The sequence below is a fragment of the Microcaecilia unicolor genome, chromosome 1 (genome assembly GCF_901765095.1).
Source record: "Microcaecilia unicolor chromosome 1, aMicUni1.1, whole genome shotgun sequence".
NCBI classification, from domain to species: domain Eukaryota; kingdom Metazoa; phylum Chordata; class Amphibia; order Gymnophiona; family Siphonopidae; genus Microcaecilia; species Microcaecilia unicolor.
Genome location: NC_044031.1, coordinates 701,469,410 through 701,496,880, shown reverse-complemented (window position 1 = coordinate 701,496,880; position 27,471 = coordinate 701,469,410). Strand labels below are relative to the sequence as shown.

Genomic DNA, 27,471 nt, shown 5'->3' with positions numbered 1-27,471 from the left:
TATATTTATTTCTACGACCCACAACTCATTCAATTTTGTGCTATGATATTATGAGGGTCACTTATCTATTCAGTCATTTTCAGCTATTCAGTCTTCTTAACCCTGTCCACGGCCCAACTTCGGCCCGAGTTTCGCCTTCTGCATCAGGGTCCGTGGTATCTTTTGACTGTTCCTCAACTGTTGTATTTAGCACTAAATACAACAGTCGACGAACAGTCAAAAAATACCATGGACCCTGATGTAGAAGGCGAAATTCGGGCTGAAGTTGGGCCGTGGACAGGGTTAAGAAGACTGAATAGCTGAAAACGACTGAATAGATAAGTACGCCTATATTTACACACAACTCTCCAATTAAGCGTGTATTCTATAAACCGCACCAAACTTTAGGCACGGCTTATAGAATAACGCTTAAGCGGTTTTTTTTTCAACACCGATTTTTTTAGGTGCCATTTATAGACTTTACCCCATGGCTTCTAACTGAATGGTGTAATTGGTTGGTAAATGCAAATGACTAGAGAAGAATGCAAGCTAATATTCTTCAAAACATGACATACCCATAAAAATATGATGTTTCACAAGGGCTGCGGCGGCCAAAAAAGCAAACAGGATGCAAGGAATTATTAGGAAAGGGATGCTGAGTAAGAGCGAAAATACTATAATGCCTTTGTATCGCTCCATCATGGTCCACCTGCACCTTGAGTATTGCGTTCAGTTCTGGTCGCCGTATCTCAAAAAAGATATAGCAGAATTAGAAAAGGTTCAAAGAAGAATGACTAAAATGATAAAGGGGGTGGAACTTCTTTTGTATGAGGAAAGGCTAAACAAGTTAGGGCTCTTCAGCCTGGAAAAGAGACGGATGAGGGGAGATATGACCAAGGTCTACAAAGACTAGGGACACTTGAGGAGGTTACATGGAAATACTTTTAAAACAAATAGGAAGAAATATTTTTTCACTCAACGAATTGTTAAGCTCTGGAACTCTTTGCTGGCGGATGTAGTAACAGTGGTTAGTGTATCTGGATTTAAAAAAAAGGTTTGGACAAATTCCTGGAGGAAAACTCCTCTGCTATTGAGACAGACATGGGAAGCAACTGCTTGCCCTGGGATTTGTAGTGTGGGGTGTTGCCATGATCTGGGTTTCTGCCAGGTACCTGTGACCTGGCTTGGCCACTGTTTGGAAAACAGGATACTAGGCTAGATGGACCATTGGTCTGACCCAGTATGGCTACTCTTATGTTCTAATGAATGCTGGGACTGTAGTGATGAAGGTTCCCAGATTATAAAAACATGCAAACGTTCTTTACAACTTATGGATTTTTGTGCAAATGCAAGGTGTTTACAGGACAAAAAAGGCATGTAGGAGCAAGACCAAGAAAAAAAGCGATAGAGTTGAGAAACAAGCAAATTGATAGGAAAAATGTGCACGAAAGGTTTAAAGTTATGACAGCCTTGAGGTTTGTTTTTATCATTTTCATTATCTTTCTCTGTTTTTACCAGGAAGTGTGCCTTACCCCTTCAGTGCAAGTAAAGTAGTGAAACAGATTTCCAGAGCTTATCATAAGTACGTAAGTACATAAGTAATGCTATACAGGGAAAAGACCAAAGGCCCATCAAGCCCAGCATCCTGTCCCCGACAGCAGCCAATCCAGGTCAAGGGCACCTGGCAGCTTCCCAAACGTACAAACATTCTAAACATGTTATTCCCGAAATTGTGGATTTTTCCAAGTCCATTTATTAGCGGTCTATGGACTTGTCCTTTAGGAAACTGTCCAAACCCTTTTTAAACTCTGCCAAGCTAACCGCCTTCACCACATTCTCCGGCAACGAATTCCAGAGTTTAATTACGCATTGAGTGAAGAAACATTTTCTCCTATTTGTTTTAAATGTACTACACTGTAGTTTCATCACATGCCCCCTAGTCCTACTATTTTTCCTATAATTTATTAATGTAAAAAATCAAACGGCCATAGAAACATTGTTGGGTGTACTACATTTAAAAATAACAGACAAAATAATAACAGAGATATCATGATTTTTTGAGGACGTTTCAAAGCTATTTACCCCAGTAGACAGAGGTTTAAAGGGATAAAATACCTTAGCTGAAAATCTCCCCCTATTTCACTAAGGGCCCTGTTTACTAAGCCGCGCTAGAGGCGCGTTAGTGCTTTTAGCACGCGCTAACCATTAGTGTGCTCTAACTGTGTAGGCACCCACAATATTCCTATGGGCACCTACACAGTTAGCATGCGCTAATTTTGTGCACGTGTTAAAAATACTAGTGCACCTTAGTAAACAGAGCCCTAGGGGATCCTTTAACCAAGCCACGCTAAAAAGTGGCTGGTGCTGTTATTAGCATGTGGGTTTTCCACGCACTGCGTCCACTTTTAGCGCAGTGGTAAAATGGCTGCCTTTTCCATATTTTTTGGTAATGGCCATGCGCTAATTTCCCCTTTAGCGCATGGCCATTACTATGGGAACCCTTACCACCACCTATTTAGGAGGCGGTAATGTGCCCGCACTACCTGATTAGCATAGGCACACCTACTTTCTGCCCATGGGCATGCCTCCCACGCTGAAAAAGTATATATATTTTCTAGTGTGGTATTAGCATGTACTAAGCACAAAACTACTGTGGAATATCTCTGTGTGTCCCGTGGTAGTGCTCTTTTAGCGCACAGTAGGCCCGCGTTAGGCCTACCACACCTTAGTAAAAGGGCCCCTAAGTGTGGGCTTCCATAGCATGCATATGCTAAAAGTTGTATTTTCATGTAGTCATGTTTAGATCATGGAGGACAGCAGTTCATGCATATTCAAATGTACACTTGCTATTTTGTCCCCAACTGGCTCCTCAGGTACAAGGTATGCAGGCATATTTACCCCCCAATTCTATATATGATGCCTTAAGTTGTGCATGCCAATTTGGCCACATGGCCAAACTGCACACACAACTTAACTGATTAATAAGCCAATCGGGGCCGATAATTGGTACTTAACCAATTAGCAGCACTAATTGGCTTTAATTTGCATCTACACACAACTTTCTAGGCATATTCTACAACACCGTGAATGTAAATTCTAATGCATGCAGTTGAAAAGGGGCCATGGGCGTGGAATGGGAGGGTTCTGGGCATTTCAAACAACTATGCGCACTATTATGTAATACGATACGCATGTCTGAAAATAAAAATTATTTGAAGGACGCATGTATTGGATGAATGCCAAAAATGAAATTACCACAACAGCCACACGGTAGCCGGGCGGTAACTCCATTTTGGCATGCATTGGGCGCGTTTACATGATCCATGCACAGGCCTTCACAGGGGTGAAATTCTGGCAGATCAGCAACGGAGCTGGGACTTATGATATGCATTTGATAAAATACATATGTATACGCAGAGTGTACTTTCTTCAGAGCAGGTGCAAATTTGGGCAAGAGCATTTGTGAACTACTGGGGCGTTATCATAGGAATCCATTTTATAAAAAAACGTGGAGGGACATTTTCAAAAGGGACGTCCAAGTTGCAATTTGGATGTCCTTGCAAAACGGCGAAATCCAGGGGTGGGGAAACCCGTATTTTCAAAACAAGATGGACATTCATCTTTCGTTTCAAAAATACCGTCAGAAACGTCCAAATCCTTAAATTTGGACGTCCCTGGATTTGGTAATCCCTAGACATGGACGTTTCTGACTTTCGGCGATTTTCGAAACCAAAGATGTCCATGTCAAAAATGCCCAAATGAAAGCCATTTGGTCATAGGAGGAGCCAGCATTTGTAGTGCACTGTAGTTGAAAAGGGGGCGTGGAATGGGCGGGTTGTGGGCATTTCTAAAATCTATGTGCCTTATTATAGAATACATCCGCTCTGCATCTAATTTATGTGTTGGGATTTACATCAAGTAAAACATGGCCTACATGGATGCGACCACATTTGGTCACATGGAGAGGCATTTGGCGTATTCTATATACCGTGCAGAAATTTAGGCATACTTTAGAGAATAAGCCTAGGCATATTTTTTCCCACATGGGTTTTTCAGGTGCTATATATAGAAACTAGCCCTTAGGGCCCCTTTTACTAAGCCGCGTGTCTATGCGCGCTAAAATGGACTTACCGCCTGACTACTGCACAGCTCTTGTAGTAATTTCATTTTTGGCGCGTGTCCACTACATGCATCTGAAAAATACTTTTTATTTTCTGGACATGCGCCAAGTGGCATCTGACATGCATAGGTCATTACCACTGTAGGCGCATACACAGTTAAAGTGTGTACAAGGTTAACGCGTATGAAAAATGTTAGCGCACCTATAATATGGCTTAGTAAACAGGGCCCTTACATTGTAAGGCCTCTAGGGTCAGGGAAATACCGACTGTACCTGAATGTAACTTCCCTTGAGCTACAACTGAAAAAAAAATATGAACTAAATCTAAAATAATAAATAAGAAACAAAACAAAATGTAGCAATTCTTTATAATATAAAACAAATCTTATCTCAACTAAAAAGTTATCTAAAATAGTAACATTTCAAAATATCACAGAAAATTGGATTAATACAGGAAAAACAGCAGTCCTAGCAAAGCATACCAATTCAATCAAAACAATCAATATAAAATCAAGGAACTCCACAAAAATGGTTACACCTTCTAGAATGCTTGAGAAAACAATCAGGTCTTTAAACATCCACTTAATTTTATGTGAAATTATTCTAGTTGAAGGTCTTGAGGTAAATGAATTCAATAGCAGAGGTCCATGTGCAGGGAGCAGCTATGTTTCTCATGAACCAGTCACTGATTTTTGTGCCCTTCCCCCCATTTTGGAGTCACAGTCCTACTGCCTTTACACGTTCAGCTAACAAAAAAGCAACCTTCTTGAAAATCAAAGGCAAAAGAAAACCTCTTCACTATTCTGGGTTTCCAAATATGAACTATTTTCATTCAGGGAGGGTCAGGCGTGTGCCTAGGGTCATCTTGCTGGGATAGGACAGGGCGCACTCATGGAATGGGAGGCCTAGGTGGTTTTTCCTGTGACAAAGAACTGCCTTTGGTGACTCTTTTCCACACCCAACTTATTTTAAACCCAGTCTATTTTAAAACAGTGGGATGGGACAGGGTGGAAGTGTGAAAAGGCAAATACAAGCAGAGAACTGCAATTAGAGCACATAAGCATTGGCTTTCCTCAGGCACCACCCTTCATGCAATTAGTTTGCATTTCCCTGGATCCCTGGCAACTGCTCTCACCCTCTTCTGAATGTTCCTCCTTGCCAGTAAACAATAAACATGCCAGGTGTTCTGATCACAGAGCAAACACAAACGCAACAACAGCCTTCAAAATAAGGATACATTTTGAAGGCTCTTGCTGCCTTTTGCTTACTTTGTGTGTTTTGTCCTTTGACCCTCTCCGTGTTCCTGATCTGGTCACACAATATCCTTTCCTTAACAGATACTCTGCTTCTATGTTTAATAGGTAGAACAGTAAAAAGTATAGAATGCTCCTCAGAAGCATGTCCCCAAAAGGTCACCTAGAATGGATCTTTGTCACACATACATTTTAATTGGTTAACGTCTGTGGATTGATACAAAAAAAACCCATCTGGAGCATTAAAAAAAAACTACAATATAAAGGTTACACAGTTTCCTCAATTCCCTGTGGAAGGCTGCTAATATAATTATTGTTTGATAACAATAAGGTAGGAAATGGAAGTGGACAAGCTAGAAAAAGCTGATAGGCGAGTGAACTGAGGTGGAGCCAAAGAGTCTGGCCTCTTTCCAAAAAAAGAAACATGAGCTGAATTAACTGGCATAGGAAAAAGAGAACACAATTTTCTGTGAAAGCAAACTCTTTTACATCTCTAGTTTGCTTTATCACTATCAGGCTTATTTTCGAAAGAGAAGGACACCCATCTTTCGACACAAATCGGAAGATGGGTGTCCTTCTCACAGGGTCGCCCAAATCGGCATAATCGAAAACTGATTTTGGGCGTCCCCAACTGCTTTCCGTCCCGGGGATGACCAAAGTTCCCAGGGGCGTGTCTGAGGTGTAGCGAAGGCGGGACTTGGGTGTGCCTAACACATGGGCGTCCTCGACCCATAATGGAAAAAAAAAAGGGCATCCCTGACAAGCATTTAGACGACTTTACCTGGTCCTGTTTTTCTTATGACCAAGGCACAAAAAGGTGACCAAACTGACCAGATGACCACCGGAGGGAATCGGGGATGACCTCCCCTTACTCCCCCAGTGGTCACTAACCCCCTCCCAACCTCAAAAAAATCTTTAAAAATATTTTGTGCCAGCCTCTATGCCAGCCTCAAATGTCATACTCAGGTCCATCACAGCAGTATACAGGTCCCTGGAGCAGTTTTAGTGGGTGCAGTGCACTTCAGGCAGACGGACCCAGGCCCATCCCCCCCCTTACCTGTTACGGTTGTGGAGGAAACAGCGAGCCCTCCAAAACCCACCACAAACCCACTGTACCCACATCTAGGTGCCCCCCTTCACCCATAAGGGCTATGGAAGTGGTGTACAGTTGTGGGTAGTGGGTTTTGGGGGGGACTTTTGGGGGCTCAGCACACAAGGTAAGGGAGCTATGTACCTGGGAGCAATTTATGAAGTCCACTGCAGTGCCCCCCAAGGGTGCCCGGTTGGTGTCCTGGCATGTCAGGGGGAACAGTGCACTATGAATGCTGGCTCCTCCCATGACCAAAGGGCTTGCATTTGGTCGTTTCTGAGATGGGTGTACTTGGTGTCCATTATCGCCGAAAATCAGAAACGACCAAGTCTAGGGACAACCATCTCTAAGGACGACCTAAATTACAAGATTTGGGCGCCCCCGACTGTATTATCAAAACGAAAGATGGATGCACATCTTGTTTCGATAATACGGGTTTCCCTGCCCTTTCGCCGGGACATTTTGCAAGGACACCCTCAGCAAAACTTGGGCGTCCCTTTCCATTATGCCCCTCTATGTCTACTTCTTCCTTATTTTTTTACATTTTTCTCACACTCTTCATTTTTTCATATCTGTTCAAACTACTTTCACGTTCCAGTTTCTCTCTCTTTGCTCCTTCTTGATAAGGCTGTATCACTTGTCTCTCCCTCTTTCTTTCTCCCCAGGTCAGCCCATTTCTCCACCTTTCTCCTCCTCCCCCAGCCCAGCCGGTCTTTTCTTCCTTTCCTATCTCCTACAAGTCAACTTCTTCTTCCTTTCCTTCTATGCTATCCTTTTCTTTGCTTGCTTCAGTCCATCTTTCCCTCACTCCCCTCCTCCTCGTTGCCTGAATTCTTTTCTCTCCTGACCCATGTATGCCCTGATTCTTTCCTTCATCCATGTGACCTCTTTCCTCTCTTTTCTCCCTTCACTTTCTCTCCCATCTCTGCTACTTCTTTCTCTAATTCCCTCTCTTCCACTGCTTCCTTCCCAATTCCCCCTCCTTTTCCTTCTCTCTTCCCTTCAACCTCCTCCCATCTCTTCCTCAACTCCACTGCCCTGTATTTTACCCCTCTCACCCACAACCATTCCAATGTTCTCCCTTTCTTTCCCATTAAGTCCCTCCTTTCTTTCCACGTTCCCTACTACCTTCTTTCCCTCAACTCTTCTCCTGTTTTTGTCCACTTCCTCTCCCTCACCACTTTTTCTGTTTTATATTCTTGTCAAGTTATTCTGCAGAATGAGTTTGTGCTTCACCATACTGGCAGCTCTACACAATTCTACTGGTTCTAGCTCTGCACTTTGAGAACAGCCCAGGCCTATCAGGGTGGCGCAGCTCAAGCTTACTGGCATGAACTGCACAGAGCCTCGGGAGGAGATGGTGAACATTGAGGGTAAAAATAGGGGGAGGGGCAGAGAAGCAACAGACAGGCTATGGAAGGCAAGGAAATCACACTACAGGCAAGAAACTGTGAAGATGATGGGAGCAAAATGACCGTGAGGCTGAAGGGCAGGGAAGTGGCAGAACAGTTTGGGAAGTGGGCAGGGAACAGGGTGAGAAAGGTTGGGAGGCAGGTAAGGAAGTGCCAGTGTGAGGCTGGGAGAGGAGGGAGGGGATGGTGGTACTAAAAAAACTGTAGACTTGCGGATCAGAAGTGTCAACAAAACTGGTAGGAGGTAGAGCAAGGCTCTGAAGGGGCAGAATGATGGTGGAAGTGGTAAATTAAGGCTGGAGGCAGGATGCAGAGAAGTGAGGCAGAGGGAACTGGGAAACTGAAGAGATGTGGCAAAGTGGAGAGATGGGGCAGGGAAGCAGTAGAATTAGACTGTAAGGGTAGGAAATTGTGGGGGTGGCAGTAAGCCAAGGAATGAGATCCAGATATGAGGCACAGGTACTGGTACAGGTAGTGCGACCTAGTTTGGTTGGTCTGTACGATGAGCCTGATTCAAGCGCTTGAGTTGAATCGAGCCTTCCAAAGATTCCCAGCTCCAATGTACAACAGGAAAAAAAAATCCACTGCTACTTTTGAAGTTGTACAAAATCAACCGTTTCATTAAATTCTGATTTGAACATATGATCTGTATATTTATAGGTTGCGAAAAAGATGAAAAGGGATGAAATGAAAATATAACCCACTTAAAAAGTAGCAGTTCTAAACACGAAACCTCTTTGGTCTTGTACCCCCCTCTCCTAAACCGGAGCAGATGCCTGGCATACCAGTAGCTCTGCAGCATCCAGACGTGATGGCAAGTTTAAACACTCTACGATTTGGAAGAGGAATAATCACAGCAGGTACATGTGGAATCGACAACAAAAAAAAAGTTCTGCCTTCAAGATTCTTACGCCGTCGCCTACCTTTTCAATAATATTATTATTAACCACATTTATTTTCACTACTTCACTGATAGAATGCCAGTGTAGTACAGTTACCTGCACTATCCTAAAATACTCGCGTGTTTACTCTGACAATAATAAGAAATCAGAAGCGTACACGAACTTACCATGTTGTAGATTCAATTAAAGAATGAAGCGGCCACTCATCTACACGCAAAAGCCCCAGATTTTTGACTTTTATTTCCTTAACGTCCCTCTCCAAAAGTTTTGTTTCCAGAATAAAGAAAATCACTGGTTAAAGCCAACACCAAGACTCTCCATTCAGGGCAGATCGCAAGCCTTAGAGGGCTGTAAAATGCTGTAACTAAGGGCAAAGGGCAGTCGGACAGACTGCTTCCGCTCCTGATGCAGGAACTCTTCTCCCGTCTCTCTCTCTCTCTCTCTCTGCCTCCTTTCAATACTCTATCTGTTGCTCTCTCAGTTTTCCTTCTACTGTGTAGGCAGAAATCAGTGCCAGGGGAGGATCGACTCTGCTGAGCTTCTCCCCTCCCCTCAGGGCCATCGTCACACGCTTTACATTGGACGCCAATACAGTGAAGTCTAGACAATCTATCCATAAATGGAGAAGTCAGCTCCGCCTTAGCCAATCCTGCTTTATTTTCATAGTGTCATTATTCCTAGGGGAATCCTAGTGGCTGGCTGCCTGGAACTGCTGCCGAACGGGCCTCTGGCTCTTGTAGTCTCTGCGGGGGTTTCCCCTCTGCCAAGGTCTAGCAGTCCTGCAGACAGTCGGATAATTCCTCACGGGACACAGGTTGCCTTCCATTTCACTGTGCACCAGCTTTCCAGAATCCAGGACCTTCCTTGACCGTCATCTCAGCTTAGCGGCTCAGGAGGAAGACCGTCTGTGAAAACAAATCTTATAAATAGTTGTATTGAAAGGTGTCACAAACTTTGAAGAATCCCATTTTCTCAGGGATTAATGCAGCCAGTAAAATTTTATTTTTATTTTAGTTGTAGTTACTGGCCCGACAATGAAATTGCAGAGCCTTCTTGTCAGACTGAGATGGTTCCCGGAGATTCGGTATGATATGTTGAAGGCTGTGAACTTGCTGAACTTTCTTATCTCTCAAAAAGGGTGTAATAACTAATGATGTGTTTAAAATCGAAGAAAAATAAATTAGCAAGAGCACACAGAATCCAGTTTGAAAAAAAAATAAATTGGACATTTTAGGAATTCCGAATTAGAATTATACAGGCATTCAGGAGAAGGTATGGGAATCGGAATGAGTGAAGCCTTTGAAGTAAGGCATTTATAGCTCTGGTTCAACTCGATAGCCATTCTGTCCACCTTCTCCATTGCGCTCCTGTCACTCCCTCCACTCCACTGTACAACTGGTTGTCCAGTTGTCGCCTCACCCCATTGGCTTTACGGATATTATTCCAGTATTGTACATAAAGGGAAACACATCAGCAGTTTGTACTGGAAAAAAAAAGAAACGTAAACAAATGCTTATTACAAGAGTGCGGAATATTCCTAGTAAGAAAAGTGTTGCACAAAAGTTTAGCTTCAACTGGGTACATTAAATAAACAAAACACAAGCTTTTGCTACACTGAAAATTTTGATACAATTGGAGTCATCAGAGCAGACTGTTTATTGGTTGTTTATTTTGTGTGCTTTATTAAAGTACCGGTAGTGTGGTTGCCATTTGAATGCATCAACTGCTTTATGCATAGTGTGCAAGATATTTGCGTTGTTCTTGTGTTCCATGCTGTAGATCTCTCCCTAGGAGATAGTATCCTGCTATGCTGTTAATTATTAAAGAGTTGAGTGTATCTTTGCAGCTGAGCACATGGCCACCACACAATGCCAATCATCATCCTGCCAGAATCTAACAACCATATGTAATTACTAGTAAAAAAAAGGCCCGTTTCTGACACAAATGAAATGGGTGCTAGCAAGGTTTTTCTCCGAGTGTGTATGTTTGAGAGAGTGTATGTGAGAGTGACTGTGTGTGTGAGAGAGAGTGAATGTGCGAGTGTGTGTGTGTGAGAGAGAGAGTGAGTCTGGGTGCAAGTGTGTCTGTGAGAGAGAGTGTGTGTGAGAATGAGAGTGTGTGCAAGTGCGTATGTGAGACAGTGTGAGAGGGAGACAGTGTGTTTCACACAGATACAGTGTGTGCGAGAGAGTGTGTGTGAGACACAGACTCTCTGTGAGACTGAGTGTATGAGACCAAGAGAGAGTGTGAGTGACTGTGTGACACATAGAGAGTGAATGTGATAGTGTGTGAGACAGTGTGTGAGAGTGAGAGAAAGATATTGACTATGAGAGAGAGAGAGTGTATGAGAGAGAGAGTGTGTGTGTGTGACAGAGATACCTTCCCCCCCCCCCCCCTCTCTCTCTGGTGTCTGAGCGTTACTTGCAGGACGCTGAGCTCTGGCTGTGCTTCAAGGAACTGACCAATCCTATTTAATAGAATGCACCTCCAACATTCTGAAGCCGAGAAACCTTGTGTGGTTGGTCACTTCTGCTTGTGACGAACCCGGAAGTATGTGATGTCAATTCAGGAGATGGATACAGAGAGCAGGAATGCCTCAGCCATGCAGTCAGCTTCAGAATGTTGGAGGTGCGTTTGATTATATAGGATATTTTGCCCAAACCGTACCCTCATGCTTGTACTGAAATTTGGTGTTCTTAGTATTGTTGTTGACAAGGATAAAGTTATCACATTTCAACAGAACTGAGCTAAAATAGCAGCTTTCTATTTTTCCTTCACCCACATGTGGACTACAGTTTCAAAAGAGTCAAACTCTATTGCAGATCTGGAAAAGATTCTACGTTAAATGGTTTTAATTGGTTAAAGCTGAGAGACAGCAAACACATTCAGAGTAGTTTTCGGTGATAAGGTTACTTACTAAAATATATTTTCCATTCTGCAAACAATAGAGGCATGTTTTATTGATCTTCATAATTATAAACGTGCATATATTTGTCCACAAATCTCAGAAATATAGTTACAACCAAATCCAAGAATGTAATCACTCATATACACTGACCACATCTTTCTTAAGAAAGTAGGAAAGATGTAACAGTGCTGTGTTATGACAGATAAACTGACAATTAACACTCAGACCTGAGACCCATTCAACCTTAGGTCCAACCCCCCCCCCCCCCACCTCCCTTCCATGTCTCCCCCCTACCACACCTTTTAACTCCCCATATTGCATTAATCCATTAGTGCCCAATGTTCCCATAAGAAGCCATATGGGAACAAATTTGTTCCCATATGGGAACAGTGGGCACTAATGGGTTAAACATGACACAACTTGGAGTAACAAAAAGGCCACAGCTTTATTTATTAATACAAAATATGGCAAAAAACAACAACTTAATCCGAGCTGCATACAATACCTTTTTGACAAAACTTTGTTCCCCTCCCCCTCACCACCACTCATCAGCAGAGTGGCAGAATTCTTCCATGACATCATGTAGATGAACTCCTTAGCCTTGCCCTAGACAGCAGGGGCCTATGAAGTAGGCATGGACTTCCATGCCTGTTTATCCAGGTCACTTGACACAATAGCTAGTCTCATGATTCATCGCCTATGAGCCAGAGACCCTGTAGCTCATAACATAAGAACATAACTGTTGCCATACTGGGACAGACCGAAGGTCCATCAAGCCCAGCATCCTGTTTCCAACAGTGGCCAATCCAGATTACAAGTACCTGGCAAGATCCCAAAACAGTACAATACATCTTATGCTGCTTATCCTAGCAATAAGCAGTGGATTTTCCCCAAGCCCATTTTAATAATGGCTTATGGACTTTTCTTTTAGGAAGCTAGCCAAACATTTTTAAAACCCTGCTAAGCTAACTGCTTTTACTACATTCTCTGGCAACAAATTCCACCGTTGAATTACACATTGAATGAAGAACTATGCTCTCCAATTCATTTAAAATTCACATCTACCCATTCCACTCAGTATTTTATAGACCTCTATCATATCTCCCCTCAGCTGTCTCTTAAAGATGAAGAGCCCTAGACGCTTTAGCCTTTCCTCATAGGGAAGTCGACCCATTCCCTTTATCATTTGTGTCACCCTTCTCTGTAACTTTTCTAATTCCACTAAAGCAACCTATGGAACTTTGTAAGTCTAAGTGCTTTGAAAATGAGCCTCTATCTATTTTTTGAGATGCGGTATGTGCCCCATGTGTAAATGCACAAAAAGGTAGCACTTACTTGTGTTAAGTACTTAGATTGTACCATAGAAAGGTAATATTTATTTATTTACCACCTTTTTGACTGCCTGCTGTGACAAAGGCTTCTGGCTCCCATATCCACGTACTAGGTCAAAGAGAATTAGCAGATGAGGGGTGGGAAGGTGGGAAAGCCGCCTCTGAGGAGCAGGAAAGCCCTGCACCTCAGAGGGGGGCAGTTTAAATACTCTGACCCCCAACTACTCCTGGCCATTAGATCCGCCTGACCAATCCCAACTCTAGTCAGCCCTGCATACACTTGAATGGGCCAATAGCTGTGCCTATAGCTGTGTGTCATGTTAACTTTCTTTCTCTCCCTCCCCACCCTTCCTGCTCCTGCCGCCCACACCACTAACCTCTTGAACCTTCGATGCCTTGACTTTGTGCCCCAGGTGAGTGGGCCCAGCCTTCTGTTAAAGTCACCCTTGAGACAAGATCTCGAGCTTGTTAATTCTGATCCAGGGGTTTTTATGAAAGCCCTCTCTCTTTGGCACAGCACTGTTTGTGCAAATTAATTTAACAAGGAGCTCCAAAAAACTCAGTGACCCTCTCCATCTCCAGCATATTATTGGTGCTGTATTCAAAACAGCACTTGAATATAGCAGGCAGGACTCTCCTGATGGCTCAATGGTGGGGCTGTAGGTTGCCCTTTATGAGATTAGGGTTCAGATCCCAAGCTTGTCTTGTGCTCCTTGGCTTAACTGGGGCTGGAGACGTGGAAACAATGCTCACAATCCCAGGAAAGAGGAATGCAATCCCCCAACACACCCTATGGTTAGTTTTTATAGGCAAGTATATCAAGTTCAAGAGGGAACCCTCTGGATCTCCTGGCCAAAGGACTGTTACTGCACTTTGTCCATGGGGGAAAGAATATGGGAATAGCAGGCAATTTGGAAATGAAAGCATATGGTGCGGTAAACCCAGAGGAACAGGAAGAAATTACTAGGGTGTGTGAAGGGCAAAAATGTTCATTCTATTTAGTTTCCCCATGATATGTGTAAGAGTTTTTATTTCTTTTTATTTAGTTGTTTTACATTTTCATGTCAGAGGCAATGCCATTAATAATGCTCTCTTCACAAGTGCACTATTTGCAAAGAGTATGTACTGTTCACAGAGTCAGACACAGCAGCAGAAGAACAAGTCTTCGCAAACAGCACAGAGCTTCAAAAAGCACTGTTAAGATGATAAAAACCATACAATGGTGCTAAGAAGTTTGAATAAAGAACTTCTTAGCACCATTGGCAATGTATGATTTTTGTCATCTTCACTGTGCTTTCGAAACTCTGTTCACAGAGTTCACACTCTGGCCTATTTTTGCACTATTAATGACATCAGGGCTCATTTTTAAAGCACTTAGACTTACACAGTTCCATAGGTTACTATGAAACTTTGTAAGTTTAAGTACTTTGAAAATATGCCTCATTACCTCTGAAACTAAAATGTACAAAGCTATGGGGAATGTTTATTAAGGTGTGTCAGCATTTTAAACGTGCCTTTAAAGTTAAAGTGAATTAAATGCTAACATGCCAATACATTCCTATGAGCGCATTAGCATTTAACGTGTATCAAATATTAATGCGTGTTAATAAATGCTAACGTGCCTATAGCGTGCCTTAGTAAACATAGGGCTTAGTAAGCATTAGGGCTCACAAGCGACAGTGAGCCTTAATGCATGCTTACTGCAACTTAAAATGGTGTACTTTTATTCTTTATTTATTTATTGCATTTGTATCCCACATTTTCCCACCTCTTTGCAGGTTCAATGTGGCTTACAATACATCATGAATAGTGGAAATAAGAAGGGAATAGACGTTTGGTATTACAGAAGGATTTTGGGTTACATGATAATGAAAAACATGATAGTAAAATAACAAGAGAACATTTTAAGACAGTATTGGACACATGTGGGGGAGATCATATGTGTTAATCTTTGTTGTATGTCCTGTTAAAGAGATGGGTCTTCAGTAGTTTGCGAAAGTTGGTTAAATCATAGATCGTTTTTAGGTTGCGCGGCAGTGCATTCCAGATTTGTGTGCTCATATATGAAAAGGTTGATGCGTGCATTAGTTTGTATTTTAGACCTTTACATAGTAACATAGTAGATGACGGCAGAAAAAGACCTGCACGGTCCATCCAGTCTGCCCAAGAAGATAAATTCATATGTGCTACTTTTTTTATTTGTACTGTCCTCTTCAGTGCACAGACCATATAAGTCTGGCCAGCCCTATCCCCGCCTCCCAACCACCAGTTGGGGAAATGTAGATTAAGGAATGTGCAGATGATTTTTTAGCATTCCTGGGTGCGTTGAGGTATCCCATGGTACTTTTGACATGTGCATGCGCTACCAGCATGCTAAAAAATAAAATTAATTTTTTAACTGAGGGGAAGTGTTTGGAGGCAGAGAGTGGGTGTACCTGTGCTAATCAGTTAGTGCAGGTACATTACCACATGATGATTAGTGCAGGATTAGCGTGTGAGCCCTTACTACCTACAGAATAGGTGATGGTAAGGTCTCACACGCTAATTTTTGTTAATGGCCCCATGCTAATAGCAACATTCGCATGGCCATTAAATCAGTAGCTGCATTTACTGCCACCTCAAGAGGATGAAGGAAGTGCAGCCACACTACCGGCAGTCCTGTAGTTTGGCTGATGTTGATCCAAGGTCTGTGGCAGCACTTCAACCTGCCCTGTCAATCCCTCTCCCTGACACCACAAAGTGCAGTGAATCCCCCTCCCTCCCTCCCTCCTATCCCCTGACACCAAAAAGTGCACTCAATCCCCTTCCACAGACCCCCACCATTGCAGCTCCCCAGCTTTTAAACCTCTCCCCCTGGCCATAATCCTGCCCCCAGAGAACAACCTCTTCACACACTCTGACCCTCCCCCGGGTCATATCTGTAGAAATCATTGATGGTAGAGTCGGGAGGCAGCAGTCCCCCTATGCTGCCACTCAGGTCAATACCATCCTCCAAAATGGCACTTCTGCCCTCTAGTGGTAGTCTTGTAAGTCTCCTGCTGAGGGAGGGGAGTCATCCTTTCATATATGGTGAGGGAAGGGAGGGAAGGAATTGGGTGCCCTTTGGGGTGTTGAAGGGGGTGGAGGGGGGATATGATGGTCTTTGTGGTGTCAGCAAGTGTTGGGGATCGGGATTGGATGCACTTTGTGCTGTCAGGGTGTGGGGGTGTGGTTGAATGTGCTCGGTCACTTGATATTTATCTATTTCTGGATATATATAAGGAGTGATACAGTGTAAATAATAGAAGTTCTTCAACAAAACTTTCAAAAGTTGAAAAGGATAAGCAAACCAGTTAATATATTATGTACAAAAAATATAAGTGGAGAAAAAAAATCTCAGTATCTCACATACAACAAACAAAGTAAGAGCAAAGAATTACATCACTGGTTAAAAAAATACCACTATGTTTTGATGAAAAACCATATGTAGTAAATAATCTTTTAGAAACTTCTTTAACTGTTGCTCAATCCTTAACAAAAAGATGCAGAACAATTGAAAAGGGCGATTTTAATAGAAAAAGTGGCCATTTTACCCCATTGGTAAAGATGGCCTTAGCACATCCTTACAAGGGTCATTCCCGTGCACTAAGGCCATCTTTACCACTGGGGTAAAATGGCCACTTTTTCTATTTTTTTTTTTGCTATTTTATATCTCTTTCCTATATGACTAAGAGGTGTATTTTCAAAGCACTTAGACTCACAAAGTTCCAAAGCCGACCTAGCGGCTGCCATGCAGCAATGCCGACACAGCCCATTCAAAGGGAATGGGCTGTGCTGGCATTACCGCACTGCCAGCTGCTAGTGCAGCTTTGTAAAAGGGGGCCATAGTAACCTATGGAACTTTGTAAGTCTAAGTGCTTTGAAACTGAGTTCCCAAGTCACTTAGAGGACCTTTTCTGAAACAGAAGTAAAAACTGGCCTTAGCACATCCTTACACGGGTCATTCCTGTGCACTAAGGCCATCTTTACCACTGGGGTAAAATGACCACTTTTTTTCTATTTTTTGTGTTAATGGCCACGCACTAAATTTCCCATTAGTGCATGGTCATTAGTACGTGAGCCTCTACCACCACCCATTCTGTAGGCAGTAAGAGCTTACATGTTAAGCACATGCTAATCAGTTAATGCACAGCAATGTAGCTGCGCTAACCGATTAGGGCAGAACACACCACTCTCTGCCCCCAAACCTGCCCCAGCACTAAAAAAAATAAATGTTATTTAGCACATGGGTAGCATGCACCAATCCCCAAATTACCCACGGGACACCTGAACATGCCCTGTGGTAAGTTTTTTTTTTTTTTTTGCTGTGGTAAGCACAGCTTTGTAAAAGGGCCCCTTAGCTTTTCAACACTGCTCCAGAAATGATATACTGCACCCAAAATCGCCTTTCACACATCACACCCTGACAGAGAATCCCTATTTTACATGTTGCTGTATCAAAGGAAATTTCACTATTCTATCATCCATGTGGCTTCAAAGATGCAGTGCACTGAGATTTTTTTTCTCCACATCTTATATATTTTTTTGTATATAATATATTAGTTGGTTTGCTCATCTTTTTCAATTTGAGAAAGTTTTGTTGAAGAGTTTCTTTTATTTATGCTGCGCCAGCACCATGACACATGGCATGGTTCTGCTTAATATGCCACTGCAAGTAATGCAATGCTATGCAGTGCGGTAACTCTGTCTTGGTTGGTAAACACAGAGCAAATACAGAGAAAAGATTGTGCACTGTATGCAAAAAGATAGCGCACAAGTGTCACAGTTCGTGCATTCACACATTATTGGGAAAGAGTGCAATCTCTTTGCAAATAGTGCACAGTTTGCATAGTAGTGCAATCTTATTGGCAAACATGAAAAAGTCATGCCTTTTCTGTTATTTTCATTTGTTGATGACATGCAAAATGGGATTTATTGACCTTTCCTAAGTCATTGCAAAAGACAGCCCATCCCTAATTACTATATTGGAGTGGAAGCTTCTTTTCACTGTACTTTTCTCATTAAAGGTCTCACTATTCTAATGTTCTGAAGATAGATATTCCATTCTTGATATAGGTGGGATGAAAGGGCAGATTGGGTTATGGATGAAGCCATGGGCATAGTATCAGATCCGTACTGCAAGCATGTTGTGTACATAGAAGTTTTGTTTATCGATAAAAATAGTGGCATGTTTCCTATGGTGTGGAAGGTACAAAGGTAAATTCATGAATATAGTAGCTATGGCTACTGAGTTGGTAATTTTCCCCCTTAATGTGAAGGAATTTAATAACCCTATTAAAAGAAATAACATTTTGGATTTTGTTCAGAAGCGAAAGACAGATATTAATTTTTTGCAAGCGACATATTTTCATTTAAAGAAAATTGTAAACTAATAGCCAAGTAAATTGCTGAAAGTTTGTTTTTTTTGCTGCTCTGAACTAAAAGAATGAAGTGCCAAGTCTTACCAGGAAACATTCTAAGGTAGGGGTTGGACACATCTCAAACGTGAATATGACTTGTAAAATGAGGGCCATAAAGATTTATCTCACCCTCAGTCTATCCCAAGATCACTCCCCTTTTCAGGACACATAACTTTGGTTGTTTGTGAATAAAGCAGTAAAAGTTATTTAAAGAACCTTCACAGATTTTTTTTTTTAACAGATGCACTTATTTGGTTGGTGCTGCTACCAAATCATATAAATAACATAGTAGATGACGGCAGAAAAAGACCTGCATGGTCCATCCAGTCTGCCCGACAAGATAAACTCATATGTGCTAGTTTTTGTGTATACCTTACCTTGATTTGTATCTGTCTTTTTCAGGGCACAGACCGTATAAGTCTGCCCAGCACTATCCCCGCCGCCCAACCACCAGCCCCGGCACAGACCGTATAAGTCTGCCCAGCACTAGCCCTGCCTCCCAACCACCAGCTCTGCCACCCATTCTAGGCTAAGCTCCTGAGGATCCCTTCCTTCTGTGATTATCGATCCATATGTTTCTCACTCATTACAACCTTTTTCCTGCTCATGCTCCACTCTACAGACTGACTCAGCCAAAAGTAAAAATACCGCTAAGGCTGTGGGAAAGATGTGTGGAGATTGCAGCATGTCCACTTTGAGCTGCCATTTTGCAAGGGAACATAAAACTACTAGACAAGCCATTTGAATGCCCAAGAATACAAGTGGTAGTGAGAAGTTACGAATTTAGAGAAAAGGACTGCTTAACTAGCTGCCAACAGTCTGAACACAGTCACTACATTTTCATTGCAGCAGTAGCAGATGTATTGCCACATCAAAGTTCCCACTATATACTATGGGCAGCTATGACTGCTGGTGGCTCTGGAACTGGGTGGGGGAACGTTAGATGTTTATTTTAAGGCACAAAATCTAAAACTTGTAATTGCATAAAGATCTGATTTGGAAACCATAGTTTAAAGGCCATTTAATTTCTGGACTGTTAACTCTTCCATTTAAAAGTCTGAGGGCTTCTTTTACAAAGCCACACTAGCGATTCCCACAAGGTAAATGAGAGGAAGCCCATAGGAATTGAATGGGCTTCCTCTCATTTGCCACACTGAGAATTGGTAACGCGGCTTTGTAAAAGAAGCCCTGAATGTTTTGGAATCCTATTATTATTTTATGAAGAATAGCTGCAAACTTAGGGCTCCTTTTACAAAGCTGTACTAGTGATTTTGGTGTGGCAAATGCGACAAAGCCCATTCAATTCCTATGGGCTTTGTCACATTTGTCACGCCAGAATCATTAGCGTGGTTTTGAAAAAGAAGCCCTTAGGGAATGCTAATTTATTTGAAAACTAGGAAAAAAATGCCCGTTTCTGAGCGGAATGAAACGGGCGCTAGCAAGGGGCCCCCTCCCTCCGTCCCTCGAAGCTACTTGCCTTGTTCGCCCTCCCTCCGTCCCTCGAAGCTACGTTGCCTTGTTCGCTGTGTTTCGGGCCTCGAGTGTCAACAGCTCCGCCCTCGACGTCATGACGTTTTGACGCGTCATGACGTTTTGACGCGAGGGCGGTGCAGACACTCCAGGGCACACCGGATATCTCGGGCGCCTCAACTTCCGTGGAGGCTTCAGAACGTTGGGGTTGCCTTTTATATATATAGATTAGCTACACTTAGGTGCTCATTTTCAAAAGAAAAAACTATCCAAAAAGTGTCATAAAGCACCACTTGCTACTGGGAGCTCAGGGCCTTGGGACATTGTTCTTTTGCTTTTTAGTTTGTCTTTCACAAGCAAGATGTTGATCAGTTCTAGGCAAGACCTGATAGCATAACAGACCAAAGGCTCTATCTACTAAACAGTACCCAAGTACCAGAGTTTGCTGAATCATACAGATGCCCACTGGATGGAAACAGAATGATCCCCCTTTACTCCTCCAGTGGTTACTGACCCCCTCCCACCTCCCAAAAATGTGACTAAAAATAGTACTCACCAGTCTCTATGACTGCCTCAGATGTTATAGCCAGGTCCATTAGAGCAGCATGCAGGTCCCTGGAACAGTGTAGTGGTGGGTGCAGTGCACTGTAGACAAGTGGACCCAGGCCCATACCTCCCCCTATCTGCTATGCTTGTGGTGGAAACTGTGAGCCCTCCCAAACTTACCAGAAACCCACTGTACTCACATATAGGTGCCCCCTTCATTCATAAGGGCTATTGTAGTGGTGTACAGTTGGGGGTAGTGGGTTTTGGAGAACTCAGCAGACAAGATAAGGGAGCAACGGTCAGATGTGTACCTGGGAGCATTTATATGAAGTCCATTGCAGTGTTCCCTTTGGTGCCCCATTGCTCTCCTGAGATGTCTGTGCGACCAGTCTGCTAAAAATGCTGGCCCATTCTACATTCCAGTTGCTTGATTGTGTTCATTTTTAACTTGTGCAGTTTTTTTTCTGAAAATGGCTTGCAAAGATACTACTACTACTACTACTAATAGCATTTATATAGCGCTACCAGACGCACGCAGTGCTGTACATTTGACATAGATAGACAGTCCATACTCAATGAGCTTACAATCTAGGTAACACAAACAGACAAGACATTACGGGCAAGGAAATTACAGGATAAAGAGGAACAGGGAAGGAGGGCAAATAAGTAGCGGTTAGGAGCCAAAGGCAGTAGTGAAAAGGTGAGCTTTCAGCATAGAGGTGAAGACAGGCAGAGATGGAGCTAGACGTATGGGTTCGGGAAGACGGTTCCAGGCATAAGGTGCCGCAAGATAAAAGGAACGAAGTCTGGAGTTAGCGGTGGAGGAGAAAGGGGACGACAAGAGAGATTTGTTCAGAGAGCAAAGATAAATGCATACAGCACAAAACCTTGTTACAAATGGTATTTAAAAAAATAAAAGATAGACATTTTGCTTTTTTGAAAATGGTTACATTTGATATTCAGGTTTGGGATATTTAGTGCAAAATTTCCAAAGTCTGACTTAGACATCATATCGAAAATGCCCCTTTTTGTTTACGTAATTTAGAAAATATATGCTATAATACATATTAGTAGATGTGAACCCTGATTTTGCATAGGTCATCTAGGTAACGACAGGAACATTCAAGTCTGGACATCCACAATTTACACAATATTTTACAAAAGGCTTGCTGAGCGAGCAGCCTTTTATAAATACCCTTAAGGATGTGGGAAAAATATGTGGAGTTTGCAGTATGTCCAGCGTGAACAGCCATTTTGCAAGAGAACACATTGAAAAAAGTATGCATCACTCGGGGTTTTGAACATGTAGGTGCCAGTACTTCCATATGTGAGCAGCAATTTTGCAACTTATATATGTAAGCTATCGAAGGGGAGCCAATTAATAAGTGAATCTACAAAAAGTGATGCTTTTCAGGTGATTTTGAAGTAAACACAATTTAACTCCCATCACTTCTCCAAAGCCCAGGGCCTGACACTTACAGGGTATATGAGCCTCAAAGCAGGTATAAATGCTAATGTCTTGATCTTATGAGGAAGATATGTAAGATATGCATTTCCTTTACAAAACAGAAAATATATGCATACTTTCAGGCCTGGCCAAACCATGCCCAACAACATGAAAATGCTGTGGAAATAGCTCAAAATTGAACTTGGCAATCTTCAGCAAATCTCACCACAATAGCAATCTCAAACTGAAGCACAAATTGTTTATAATTATTCCCTTCTCTAGGTCTGCATTTTCATCACCATGAAAAATGAAAATAAAGATCAATATACATGTGAAAAAAAATATATGTATGGAGGAAAAAGACCTCAAATGTCCTTATCGTGGGAGCAAGCAAAAAGTCCTAGGGGGTCTTTTGCTAAGGCACACTCACGTTTTTGGCACGCGCTAAAATTGTAGGCGTGCTAAACGTTAGAGACACCAATGCATTCCTATGGGCGTCTCTAACGTTTAGCACGCCCACTATTTTAGCGTGCACTAAAAACGTAAGCGTGCCATAGTAAAAGACGCCCTTAGTGTCCACATCATTTGGAGCACTTGCTTTTGAACATAATTCCCAACGGTGATCTCCGTTTCACGTTCTTTCAAAACTTCATCAGGGTACTAAGTGCCGAATATCCCATACGATCATTTATCATGGTGCTGAATACTAAAATGATAAATGAGTGTATGGGATATTCGGCACTTAGTCCCCTGATTAAGCTTTGAAAGAAAGTGAAACGGAGAGCCCCATTGGGAATTATGCTCAAAAGCTAAGTGCTTTGTTCAAGTTTTATTCCCATTACGTTTTGCACAGTCATTTTGAATTGTGAAGATTGTTTAATAAGTGCATGATACATACGCAAGTAAAAGAGCAAAAAATGAAAGAATGTTACATGAATATGAAAAGTAAAGATATTTAATTAACAAGGAGGTTTTTTAGACTGATGAGAAAAATGGAGTCCAAATGTGGGCACTAAGACTTTTTGCTTGCTGCTACGAAAAGGATATTTGAGTTTTTTCCCCTACATTTTTCACATGTATATTGATCTTTATTTTCATTTTTCATGGTGATGAAAATATAATCCTGAGAGAAGGGAAGAATTATAATCAATTTGTGCTTCAGCTTGAGATTGCCATGCTGTGGACATACCCAATGGAAGAGTAGCCTAGTGGTTAGTGCAGCAGACTTTTATCCTGGGGAACTGGGTTTGATTCTCACTGCAGCTCCCTGTGACTGGGCAAGTTACTTAACCCTCCAATGCCCCAGTACAAATAAGTACCTATAGATACTATGTAAACCACTTTGAATGTAGTTGCAAAAAAACACAGAAAGGTAGTATATCAAGTCCCATTCCCTTTCCCTTCCCATGAAAGTAGGATCTTTGCTCAAATGCATTGGACCATTTACCCAAATAAATCCACTATTTACACATACAAATATTATGCAAGCCTTCTAAAATGACCACTGAAATCTACCAAACATTTAGAACAATGGTGGACATTATCAATGCAAAAGGAGAGACTGCTGGGAGCTCAGGGCCTTGGGACATTGTTCTTTGCTTTTTAGTTTATCTTTAACAAGCAAGATGTTGATCAGTTCTAGGCAAGACCTGATAGCATAACAGACCAAAGGCTCTATTTACTAAACAGTACCCAGGTACCAGAGTCTACTTAATCATGCAGAATTCCTTTACTCAAGTTGCTGTGGCTAGGAAATGACATGCTCCTGGCTATGGAAATCTATGATGGCAGCCTCCGATCTTGTGGCAGCCATTTCAAACAGGGAACAAATCCTTCAAAAAGCCCCTCATCCTTTGTAGAAAAAACTTTCATGGTAATCTATAGACCTTGATCTCCCATGCTACCTATCCAGGACCAGTAATGTGCAGTCTTAGCCTTGACCTTGTAGCCCAACCCTGACCATACAGCCCTATGGAGTTCGATCGGATGAGGGAAAGGTGAGCAGTGGAGTGCCTCAGGGATCGGTGCTGGGGCTGATTCTGTTCGATATATTTGTGAGTGACATTGCCAAAGGGTTAGAAGGTTGCCTTTTTGCTGATGATACTAAGATTTGTAACAGAGTGGACATCCAGGAGGGAGTGGAAAACATGAAAAAAGATTGCGGAAGCTAGAAGAATGGTCTAAGGTTTGGCAATTAAAATTCAATGTGAAGAAATGCAAAGTGATGTACTTAGGGAGTAGAAATCCACAGAAGACGTATGTGTTAGGCGGTGAGAGTCTGATATGTACAGACGGGGAGAGGGATCTTGGGGTGATAGTATCTGAGGATCTGAAGGCGACAAAACAGTGTGACAAGGCGGTGGCCATATCTAGAAGGTTGCTAGGCTGTATAGAGTTACATACATATTTAGCTAATTGCTGCTAAATTTGTACTTAATTCGAGATAAGTATCAATAATTGGCACTAATTAGAAGTTGCATGTATAACAGATTTACGCTCCCATAACTTCCATAGCACCCAAGTGCAAAGGACGCATTGGGAAGAGGGGCAAGGGTGTGTCAAGGTTGTTTCGACTATTCCTGCGCACGCACTTTACAGAATAGTTGTATTTACATGCCCAACTGCTGCTTTTAGGCACCAGTATTTAAGCCAGTCATAGACATGATGTACGAGGGGTTTTGCTTATAGTTTAGTGCGTAACTGCAAACTTACACTAATATTCTATAACAGATTTGGTGTAGAACTCTGATGTTATAGAATACTAGCTTAGCATCCAGTTTTTTTGGCACCTTTTATTTATTTTATTTGTTACATTTGTATTCCACATTTTCCCACCTATTTGCAGGCTCAATGTGGCTTACATAGTACCGTAAAGGCGTTCACCAATTCCGGTATGAACAAATACAGTAATATTGTGGTAGAATAAGGTTCGTGTGCAACAGACACATTAGGGAATCGTAGAGAGGAATAGTTATTATATGTCCATTATGAGCTTTGGTTTCATTCTGTTGCAGGGTACAGGCATTTAAGTTGGGCCAGTAGGGTATGCCTTTTTGAACAGGTTAGTTTTTAATGATTTCCAGAAGTTTAGGTGATCATAAGTTGTTTTCACGGCTTTTGGTAATGCGTTCTATAGTTGTGTGCTTATGTAGGAAAAGCTGGATGCATAGGTTGATTTGTATTTGAGTCCTTTGCAGCTTGGGTAGTGGAGATTTAGATATGTTCGTGTTGATCCTGTTGTGTTTCTGGTTGGTAGGTCTATGAGGTCTGTCATGTATCCTGGGGCTTCGCCATAGATAATTTTATGAACCAGGGTGCAGATTTTGAAAGCAATACGTTCTTTGATTGGGAGCCAGTGCAGTTTTTCTCAGAGGGGTTTGGCGCTTTCGAATCACGTTTTTCCAAATATAAGCCTGGCTGCCGTGTTTTGAGCGGTCTGAAGTTTCTTTAGCATCATTTATAGAATTCCCTCCTTTACATGGAGTAAGTGCAGCATGTCAACTGCCACATCCCTTCTTCACCCACTCTCTGTCCATGCTACAGTCCCCACACTTAACACCTAATTTACCACATGCTAAGTGTGAACATACTGCAAAATCTCTTAATGCAGCTCTCAGCTAGCAGTTAACCCAGTGCAAGCCAGGCGTTAAGGGGTAGATTCTACAAAGGGCACCAGAAATACAGGCACTAATCGCCAGTGGCGTTCCTAGGGGGGCGGACACCCGGGGCAGCACCTCCCCCGATGCAGCGCGGACCCCCCCCCCCCGGGTGCAGCACCACCCCCGATGCAGCGCGGACCCCCCCGGGTGCACGCCGCTGGGGGGGTGCCACAGCGCGCGACTGCTCAGAGTTCCATGACTTCGCGCGTTCGCTGCAGCTCCCTCTGACCCGGAACAGGAAGTAACCTGTTCCAGGGCAGAGGGAGCTGCAGTGAACGCGCGAAATCAGCGAACTCAGAGCAGGCGCGCGCTGCAGCACCCCCCAGCGGCATGCACCCGGGGCGAATCATCCCCACCGCCCCCCCTTGGTACGCCACTGCTAATCGCCAATTCTGTAATGGCATTTGCACATGAAACTGCCATTATAGAATAGAATGCAAGTCGGCATGCATGTGCCTAACTTTAGGCACAAGCACTTATGCCATGTCAAAGGCTTGCGTAAATGCTGGCTCCTAAAGTTGGTAGTTACACCCATGATCGATAGTATTCTCTAACATATGTGTGCAACTGCAAGACATGCCCGTGACCTGCCTATGGGCGTGCCCCCTTTGTAGTTGTGCACTGTAGCATTTAGGCACTATGTTTACTGCAGTTGCATGCATAGGAGTGGCCTAGTGGTTAGGGTGGTGGACTTTGGTCCTGAAGAACTGAGTTCAATTCCCACTTCAGGCACAGGCAGCTCCTTGTGACTCTGGGCAAGTCACTTAACCCTCCATTGCCGCATTGAGCCTGCCATGAGTGGGAAAGCATGGGGTACAAATGTAACAACAACTGCAAATTAGTGAAAATTAGCACTAATTAACACCACCTAAAGGCTATTATTGGTACATGCCAATTGGCACCTAATGTAATAATTTGCTCTATACTTATGTTTCTTTCAAGTTGATTACTATATTGTGTATTTGTATTTTATCGAATCAGAGCCTGCCTCTCCGGTATTGTGTAAGCCACATTGAGCCTGCATCTAAGTGGGAAAATGTGGGATATGTGTTAAATAAATAAATAAAGTTAGGTGTGCAACTGGCACTATTCTATAAACTGCATGCTTTTTGGAAATCTGGGCACCTGATTTTATAGAATTTGGAGGTAAGTGCTTAATGCTATTTAGTAAAACGGCCCCTGAATGACTTTATAAATCTTACCATAATTTCTGGTTCAGAGAGAGATTTCAATGGTGTGAAGTCTATTTATGTCAAAACTGTTTATTTAAAAAAGAACAAACATCTCCAAATTAAAAAAAAAAAAAGAAGAGAACTAAAAGAGCAGAAAGAGCTTGATTTCTTATAGGCCCCTGGCATAGTCAAATACTATAATTCTTCCAACGGAACCTCCCTCCCCCAACCAAAACCAAAAGATTACAACAATCCGATGAAATGGAAACAGTAAAGCTTCGTCAAACTCTCCTATCTTCTGCTAGGTGTGTAAATGCGATTCAGAATCAAGCTTCATGCTTTCTGTGTAAGAGACTGTAAATATGTATCCCATATATAAAGATAGTTCTGCTCTATTTGTAGAAAGTGCTGCATCTCTCGCCTCCCACAATGCCAGGCAATGAACCCCAGCTTGCCAGGACCAAATAAACGGGGGCTCCAGGGCTACCCATGAATCTAAGACGCATTTTCCCCTATGATAATAAACTTTCGAAGTAGTGCCTTCTGTGTCTTGCCCAAGCTACCCCCATAAGATCAAAAATAACCAAATCCACTTTAAGTGAATGTGAGTATGTAAGAGTGTTCACATATAGAGCAATGGTCGACCAGTAGTGCTATATAAGGGACATTCCCACAATGCATGATAAAAGGTATTGTCTTCACCATTGCATCCAACACATGTCAGAGAAGCCAATCTTCCCACTT

At 42.5% G+C, this 27,471-nt stretch overlaps 1 protein-coding gene across 2 annotated transcripts in view; it reads right to left on the bottom strand.

Annotated features, from left to right (window-relative positions):
- Window positions 1–9,279, bottom strand: part of MYO1E (myosin IE) — a 434,647-nt gene extending 425,368 nt beyond the window's left edge. The window contains exon 1 of one of the 2 annotated variants that reach the window (XM_030188689.1): window positions 8,924–9,279. In XM_030188689.1, the coding sequence (XP_030044549.1) occupies window positions 8,924–8,926 (3 nt within the window). In that variant the 5' untranslated portion in view covers window positions 8,927–9,279. The remainder of the gene's footprint in view (window positions 1–8,923) is intronic. The other variant, XM_030188678.1, reaches the window with a different exon arrangement.
- Between the last annotated feature and the right edge of the window lie 18,192 nt (window positions 9,280–27,471).